The 9,198-nt window shown below is 35.1% G+C and overlaps 1 protein-coding gene across 1 annotated transcript in view; it reads left to right on the forward strand.

The window, feature by feature from the left end:
* The window catches only part of LOC136035055 (rac GTPase-activating protein 1-like), a 171,331-nt gene extending 164,064 nt beyond the window's left edge, over positions 1 to 7,267 (forward strand). The window contains exons 10-11 of the mRNA XM_065716652.1: positions 5,304 to 5,449; positions 7,104 to 7,267. Coding sequence (XP_065572724.1) covers positions 5,304 to 5,449; positions 7,104 to 7,155 — 198 coding nt within the window. The 3' untranslated portion in view covers positions 7,156 to 7,267. The remainder of the gene's footprint in view (positions 1 to 5,303; positions 5,450 to 7,103) is intronic.
* Positions 7,268 to 9,198: the final 1,931 nt, after the last annotated feature.

A 9,198-nucleotide genomic window follows, 5' to 3' on the forward strand; every position in this document is an offset into this window, starting at 1 on the left:
AGTTTAACTTAAAAAGGAAACTAGAACTTTTAATTCTTTGCGAATGTTTTTGTTAGTAAAAGATATACATAACTTATAAATTAGCTTTCGTAATCCATGTTTTAAATTATTTTACGTTCTCATGTTTTTATTACAAATATGAGGGGGTTCACCCCCTCGTCAGTACCTCGCTCTTTACACTAAAGCTTAAATTTTGTCCCAATTCATTAAGAATGACCCCTGAATCACAAAAGCCGTAGAATAAATAGTTGAAATTACTACAAATACTTTAGCGTAAAGAGCGAAGTATTAGGAGGAGGTGAGCCCCTCATATGCGTAATAATTTCTGTTCGTTTTAAGTTTTAATGCTGCTTCTTACTTCCAGTTGAAAAAACTTTTCATATTTATTTTTTCATTGTTTTTTTTTTTTTTTAATAATGCTAGAAAGTCCTGCGCTCCCTTCATGGAAAGTTTCTTCCCCATGACAAATTCCTCGATGGAAAGTTCCCCAAACATATCCCCCAACACATCCCCCTCTTCTCAACCCCTCCCCCAAACAAAAATCCCCCTGAAAACGTCTGTACACTACCCAATAACCATTACTATATGTAAGCACTGGTCAAAGTTTGTAACTTGTAGCCCCTCCCACGGGGACTGTGAGGGAGTAAGTGGTCCCCAAAGACATAGTTATAAGGTTTTTCGACTACGCTGAATAAAATGGCTATCTCAGAATTTTGATCTGTTGACTTTGGGAAAATAATTAGCGTGGGAGGGGGCCTAGGTGCCCTCCAGTTTTTTTGGTCACTTAAAAAGGACACTAGAACTTTTCATTTCCGTTAGAATGAGCCCTCTCGCAACATTCTAGGATTACTGGATCGATACGATCACCCCTGGGAAAAAAAACAACAACAACAAAAAAAACAAACTAACAAATAAACACGCATCCGTGATCTGTCTTCTGGCAAAAAATACAAAATTCCACATTTTTGTAGATAGGAGCTTGAAACTTCTACAATAGGGTTCTCTGATACGCTGAAGCTGATTGTGTGATTTTTGTTAAGATTCTATGACTTTTAGGGGGTGTTTCCCCCTATTTTCTAAAATAAGGCAAATTTTCTCAGGCTCGTTACTTTTGATGGGTAAGACTAAGCTTGATGAAACTTATATATTTAAAATCAGCATTAAAATACGATTCTTTTGATGTAGCTATTGGTATCAAAATTACATTTTTTAGAGTTTTGATTACTATTGAGCCGGGTCTCTCCTTACTACAGTTCGTTACCACGAACTGTTTGATAGTGTTTTTTTTTCTTTTACTATTTTTTTGTGTGCCATATCACCCGTTTCTGCTGCTTTATTTATGCAAAGGGGAGTGTTGAAGAGGAGAGAATTTTTGCACTTTTTAGTCCATTTTGAAAACGAGTTTAAAATATAATATTTCATATTTTTGACTCTTTGGACTTAATATAGTACTTTTTCTTCCTAAGCTATTTTCGACTCTCTAAGACTAAAAGTCAAAGTCTTCCCTAAAAACAAAAATTTGTGTGATTTAAAGTTTGAACCCAAATTAACACCATCACAGGCATATGTTCTTGCCGCTGCACTATGAAGTTTTGTACAATAGTGGGCTTTTTTTGCAATTTTGTGTGTGCAAAATTGCTACAAATTCCTACAAGTCCAAGTTGGTGAGGAATCATCTCATATTTTTCTTTTAGAAAATATAGGGGTTCCATAAGGGTCTGTATTGGGGCCGCTACTTTTTTTTATATGCATAAATGACCTTCCAAAATGCATGCCTTCGGACGATGAATTACCAATATTGTTTGCAGACGACACAGCAATTAGTTTGAAGGCTGGCAACGAGGAGGACCTACGAATGGCCCTCGAAACTGTTGCTTTTAATGTAAATTCTTGGTTTCATGCTAATCGACTAATACCTAACCTAGAGAAGTCGGAATTTGTGGTTTTTGGGAGAAATTTGAGAGCAGTGAAGCGTGTGAAGTTTGAGAGCAGTGAAGTTTGAGAGCAGTGAAGCGTGTGTCATTTAAAGCTATTAGTATTGGAACTTCCTCCATAAAAAGAGTGGATGTGTTTAGATATTTAGGTATCTACATTGACTCAACTCTGTCTTTCAAGGCGCATATTAATAAACTCGAGGCAACAGTGTCCAGGAATCTCGGCTGTTTGCATAGAGTAAAGTTCCTGTTTCCTTACCAAATAATGAGAAAATTATATTTTTCATTAGTGGAATGCTATTTTCAATATTGCCCGACCGTTTGGATGTTGACATTCCATTCACATTTACGAAGACTCCAAATTGTTCAAAGCAAGGCAATAAGAATCCTGGACCTTTTTTTTAACACACCCTAGGAAGACAAGAGAATTATCTGAAACTAAAACATCATTTTTATTTCTTGGTACTCTTCATTTACAACAAATTTTTCACCTTAATATAGGCATATGGTTTTTAGAAATCCAACGTAGGGATAATTTTTTCAATAAAATGAAACTTTGGTTGAAAATAAACATAGCCATTTATCAAAAGCAAGGAATAAGTTTATTTTTTCTCTTTATTAAAAGTGAGAACTCAAGACTAAGTTTAAGATATCAACTTCCTGAGATTGCCAAAAAATATAAACTACTTGATTTAATAAGTGAGTCACCATCATTCTATACATATAAAAAGAAATTGAAAGAGATAGTTTTTTCTGCCTATAGTAGTGGAGACTGAATGTAAAGTGATTTATTTATAATTTAGTTTTTATGTCCCATCCATGTCTACGTCAGTCGATTTTTTTCTTTTTTTTTTCGCTTCTCTCTCTCTCTCATTCTCTCTTTTTATGTACTCTGTGTGAGTTATTGAGGTGTAATTCCTTCTTCTTTTTTCTCTCTCTATTGTTAAAGGAGACAAAGCGAGTTGCCTCCCTGTCTCATTTGTATAAGATTTATGTATATCGTTTTTTGTTTAATAAAGTCAAATCAAAGTCAAGTCAAGCTAAATCACCCATTTCTAATGTTTTATTTATGTAAAGGGAGTGTAGAAGAGGAGCGAATTTTGATTTTTCGTTGCACTGTTATTGCACTTGTTACTGCACTGCTACTGTTACTGCACTGAGAGAATTTTGATATTGGGTTGCACTGTTATAACACTTGTTACTGCACTGCTACTGTTACTGCACTGAGAGAATTTTGATATTGTGTTGCACTGTTATAACACTTGTTACTGCACTGCTACTGTTACTGCACTGAGAGAATTTTGATATTGTGTTGCACTGTTATAACACTTGTTACTGCACTGCTACTGTTACTGCACTGAGAGAATTTTGATATTGTGTTGCACTGTTATAACACTTGTTACTGCACTGCTACTGTTACTGCACTGAGAGAATTTTGATATTGTGTTGCACTGTTATAACACTTGTTACTGCACTGCTACTGTTACTGCACTGAGAGAATTTTGATATTGTGTTGCACTGTTATAACACTTGTTACTGCACTGCTACTGTTACTGCACTGAGAGAATTTTGATATTGTGTTGCACTGTTATAACACTTGTTACTGCACTGCTACTGTTACTGCACTGCTACTGTTACTGCACTGAGAGAATTTTGATATTGTGTTGCACTGTTATAACACTTGTTACTGCACTGCTACTGTTACTGCACTGAGAGAATTTTGATATTGTGTTGCACTGTTATAACACTTGTTACTGCACTGCTACTGTTACTGCACTGAGAGAATTTTGATATTGTGTTGCACTGTTATTGCACTTGTTACTGCACTGCTACTGTTACTGCACTGAGAGAATTTTGATATTGGGTTGCACTGTTATAACACTTGTTACTGCACTGTCATTGCAAGGGCATGCACTAATACAGCTTGGAAGTAATTCAACATTCAGAAGTGGTCGAAAAATGGCTGACAAATTTAAAATTTATGTGACAAAAATACAAGTCGGTGAGTTGAGATAAACAGCGAGTTAAAAACAACTCTTTCAAAACTATTTGGTAAATATTACTCCCAGCCACACAATGCACTCCAGACCGAAGGCAGCAAATCAGAAGATCGGTATCTATCAAGAAGATTGGTATCTATCGGTATCAAATCAGAAGATTGGTATATATCGGTATCTATCAAGCAAATCAGAAGATCGGTATCTTGAGATACGCAGATCATGCGAAAAAGTTCAAAAGTTTAGATGGATAGAAAAAACGAGTTGCCTCCTGAAAAAACGATGAATTCAACGATGAATTTAAATCTACGAAAAATATAAAACGTGCATTATAATATAATATATAAATATAATTTAAAAATATAAAACATGCTTTCCTACCTCATAAAGAATGAATATAGAGTCAACTTCCCCAGTCATTCAGGACAGTCACTCAAAAACCCAAAAAGTGAAAAATATTGTTTATATAGGTTATGAAAGTCAATACAGTTTATATAATTTATAAAGACTGCTAATCTTAGCTGATCCTTTTTCCTTGTTAATTTGTTATTTTTTCTTTTCAGACACATCAAAGGTTATAAAGATTTTCCCCTATTTTATTAATACGTTGGCTTTCGAGAATTCTGATATATTTCTAGTAGCAAATATTTTAACGATTACGTGTGACTTTAATCCTCTAGGTGCCTTTATTTTGGCCTGGAACATTGTTCCAACTAAATCAGGATTTGCCTCCGCAATAGGATCGTGGAATGAATATTTAGTATTTCTATGATGGGTTTCTCATGATTTTCTATTGGGGGAAGGGGGATAGTTTTTTGGCCAAAGTTTCTAGCTTTTTTTTTCTCTTTTTTACGGGCTAAAAAATTCAATATTTTTTTCATAACTTTTAGTGGAGGGGGGGGGGGGTACTGTTAAAAATTTGGCTCTCATCTGTATTTTTCACCCCTCTCACGGTGTAATTAGTGCAATTTCATAGCTTCTGGAGGGGGTAGGGCTCGTGCCCCCTAAAACCATCCTCTAGATCCGCCCATGCCCCTCTCCCCAGTACCTTTGTAGGCTATATATGATATATTATTTGCTGGAACTAATGTGTTGTATTTTTATATCTATTTATGAATTAACGAAAAGAAAAATATTTCAGTACCAATATGCTAGAAATGTCTATAAATTACATTATAGAAGTGATATTATAGAAATGTCAATCTAGTTTTATTTCACACTGTACGTTACTTTACTTTACTTTATTTTACTTTTTATTTTACTTTTTATTACTTTATATCTATACATTACACACACACACACACACATTCAGTTTTCTTCCATGCCTCAGTTTTGTCTTTTGTTTTATTAACGCACTTTTGCTCTTTTTCAGGTAATGGATAAATTACTCACACTGCCATCTGATTACTGGGCACAGTTTTTGGTTGTTGATGAGGCGGATCCTCTCACTCCTGGTTATAGTACTCGGGCTCACAGAGGATCGACTACTAGTACCACCGATTCTCCGGGTGGTATTCGGTAATCATAGCATTTATTATTAATCTAGTGATTCACTATGGTCATGTTCTTGACGACTAGGAAGTTTTGTCAAATATTTGTCACTAGTTTTCTGTCATAACTTCTTTTAAGAAGTTTCTAAATAAGCTTCTTTTTAGAGGCTATCATTATCTAATCAAACAGTTCGTGGTAATGGACTGTAAGTAAGGAGCGACTTGGCCCAATAGTAACTAAAACTAAAAAAAAACCAGAATTTTGATGACAATAGATATATCAAAGGAATTGACTTTTTATGCTGCTTCCAAATATATAAAATTCATCAAGTTTAGTGTTACACATCAAAAGTTACGTGCCTGAGAAAATTTGACTGATTTTCGAAAAGGGGGGAAAACATCCCCCAAAAGTCAAGAAGCCTTATCGAAAATTCCACCATCAGTTTCAGCGTATTAGAGAATTCTATTGTAGAATTTCCAAGCTCTTCTCTTTAAAAATGTGCAATTTTGTATTTTTTGCCAGGAGAGACCACGGATGCGTGTTTGTATGTTTTTGTTTGTTTGTATGTGTGTGTGTATGTTCTTCCCAGGAGTGATCCTATCAAGTCATTGGTCCTAGAAAATTGGGAGAGGGCTTATTTGAACGGAAAATAAAAGTTCTTGTTCCCTTTTTAGGTGGTACGATTGCTGCCTATGAGCAAAATATTTTTCTGTTGTTCATTAATTTGTAAAAATTTCAGAATGTTTGCACTGGGGGGAAATCACTGTCATTTGAACACTTCATTGCACATAGAAGTTGAAAAAGTGAATAAATGAAAAGTGGTCTCAGTTTTAAACCATTATTTAAGAAAGGTTATTATAGATAACCTGTCTAAGGTTGTGTATTTTACATACGGTGTCACATTGTAAGATTTCATGAGGCCCATTCACAATTAGATTTTACGAATACCGATTTAGCTAACGTCCAGAACTTGATTAAGCCCAAATTGAAGTTCAATCGACTTGAACTTAGCTAAGGATGAACCAATCAGAATTTTGTAAGATTTTGTGACTGGCTGATACCCAGCCTGCAAACTGCAAACAAAAATAAATGAAAAAGTGGAATAAAAAAGAAGTGAAATGTTAGAAAGAGCTAGCGGAGCTCCTAAGGGGCTCAACTATATTTGTACGACAATAAAAACAAGGACGGTAATAGATCTTCGATAAAGACAAACAAATGGGATAACTACGGTAATAGTTGATTTTATTGTCTAAATTATTCACGCAAATGGTAAAACTAGCAATAGTTTAATGCTGGGTTTTGGAACAGACTGTGTTCCGGTATCAATTAAATATCAATGTGAATGGGCCTTTATAGGCTTGCTTCAGTCAGTGGTGTCAATTCACGAAAGTTTAGGAGAATGGAAAAAACATATTTTTCCAAATATGTGGGGTGTCGCAAATTTTCAGTTTCTTAACCAAAAAAGACGTTTTCAATCAAAATACCCCAATAAAAGTAATTTTTCAATGAAACTACTCCAAAAAGTTTTTTTTTTTATTTAGAATGGGTATCTAGAAGGGACGCCACTGCCATCAGTGTTTTGCTAAAAACATAGTGTTCGTAGATGGCTCCAAACCATCACATGCCTAAGGGCTCAACTGCGTCTTAGCCCGACCATATTGATTTTTTTTTCTTTTTCTAGGACTTACCGTCGTCAGCATCAGCAGTACTTCTCATCGCCGTATATACACTAATACATTTTATTTCATTTCATTTTCATCTGTTGTTTTTTAGGCTTGCTTTAATTAAGCCTGTAAAATCAAGCCTGCTTTAAGTAAACCTGCAAAATAAAAAAATTAAGCATTATTGTTACTGGCACATTTCTGTAGAAAATTTTAGAAAATGGTCTATTTTCACACAAGAATCTAATATTTAGCATTGGCTTGTCAAAGTGTTCCATCGGATCTTATGTATATTAATATTTTGAATTGTCTATAAATTTTTTCTTTTCATAAGGTTATATCAGAAAGCCTTACACCGGGGCTTTAAAAACGAGGCTTTATTCAGCTTAGTAATTTCAGATGCAATGGGAATACAATCTTTAAGTTTTAAGTTAATCAAAAATGAAGGTATTCCGTATACCAATGCAGCTGTGCCCTCCTCAGTCCCCCGCTCTTTACTCTAAAATTGTTTTTGTTTTTTTTTGGTCCAATTCTTTATGCTAAAGTTTTATAGTGTTTTAAAAATACTTCTCTTTTCAATTCTACAAGCGACAAAAACCGACAAAACCGAATAAAAAGCGAGATTGTAGCGTTAAGAGCAGGGGTGGTGGAGAGGGTAGCTCCCCTCATAGACGGAATAGCCCAACTGTCCAACTGTCTTATTAGCCCAACTGTCTTAGCTTATAATTGGGTTCAACTGCATAACATACGAGGCAGACAGGGGACCCTTGTAGGCTTTGGACGCTTATTCCCCTTGCAATTTCAGTAAACTTGTTGTTGAACATTAATTAAATTTTTTATTAGTGCAAATGTGTCTAAGTTTACAAATTGAATCAATTGCCTTGACTGACACTCATTGCAGAATAGCTCCATTTTGACTTTAGAAGTTTGTTTCCCTCTCATTCTAGGCAAATTAACGGTCCTGTGTCATTTCTAAATTATTGGTTCAACCTGCCTAAGGCAGGCGTCCCTTGTTTACCTCTCATTTCAGGCAATCTAATGGTCCTAGGCAAATTTTAAACTCTTGGTCAACCTGCCTGAGACTCTAGTCAGGCGTGACTTGCTAAACGATAACATACAGATATTGGTTGCCAAATTAACCAAACACTTGGAAGACTATAGGTTCTATCACTATCTTAGCTCTATGACTATCTACCTTGGTTCTTCCTCCCTAGCAATGACGCATGGACGGATAATAGATAGACATATCTATTAACAAATGAACTAACATCATTTTTGTGCAATTCTAATAAGGGGTTTGAAGCCAGAATTGCCTCTCACTCAATTGGACTATCTTTCTTTGCTTTTTCTATAATTATCCATGACTTGATGCCCACAACTATTCCATTTTAATCCAAAAATCAACGGACTCGGTCGAGGCCGAAGGCCTCGACGTCTTTGAATTAAAATGGAATAGTTTTGGTCATCAAGCCATGGCTAATTGTAGAAAAAACCAACAGATAGTCCAATTGAGTGAGAAGCAAACATGACAAGGTTTGCTTCTACCGAAACCCGCTTCCCTCGCAAATAAATATTCATTCACTTCCACATTACCAATTAAATTTTCATCGTTCTCTATATCCTGCGATTTCACCACGGCTTAAGACATTCGCAACATGTCCTGTCTATTTTTTATTTAACTCTTTTACTATTACTAATTTGAGGCTCTGTTCCTGTCTCCAATCAGTGACAACGGAGTACTAAAAGTCTCGACCTAATTAATTAATGGCTAAGTGGGAAATCTCTTCTAAGGATTGGCATGAATAAAAGAGGTGATGGTGGAGCAGAAATTTACAGCTATTTCAGAAACCTGGAGCAGCTCCAGAGTTCTATACCAATTTAACTTCGTCGGAACATTTTGGTTAAAAAAAAAAAAAAACATTTTCCCCCTTTTTGTTAAAACACTTAAAATATAATTGCTTAAAGCATGTATATTCCTTAAAAGCATAGAGAAACAGCCTAAGAAATTAACTCAGTATTTTTTATAAGAAAAGATCTGACTTCATTGTTTTATTTTAATTTTTAAAATGCGATACTTCTCGACGACAAGCTACCTGAAATGCACCATCTCTAAGT

Source organism: Artemia franciscana, chromosome 13 (genome assembly GCF_032884065.1).
Source record: "Artemia franciscana chromosome 13, ASM3288406v1, whole genome shotgun sequence".
Lineage (NCBI taxonomy): Eukaryota > Metazoa > Arthropoda > Branchiopoda > Anostraca > Artemiidae > Artemia > Artemia franciscana.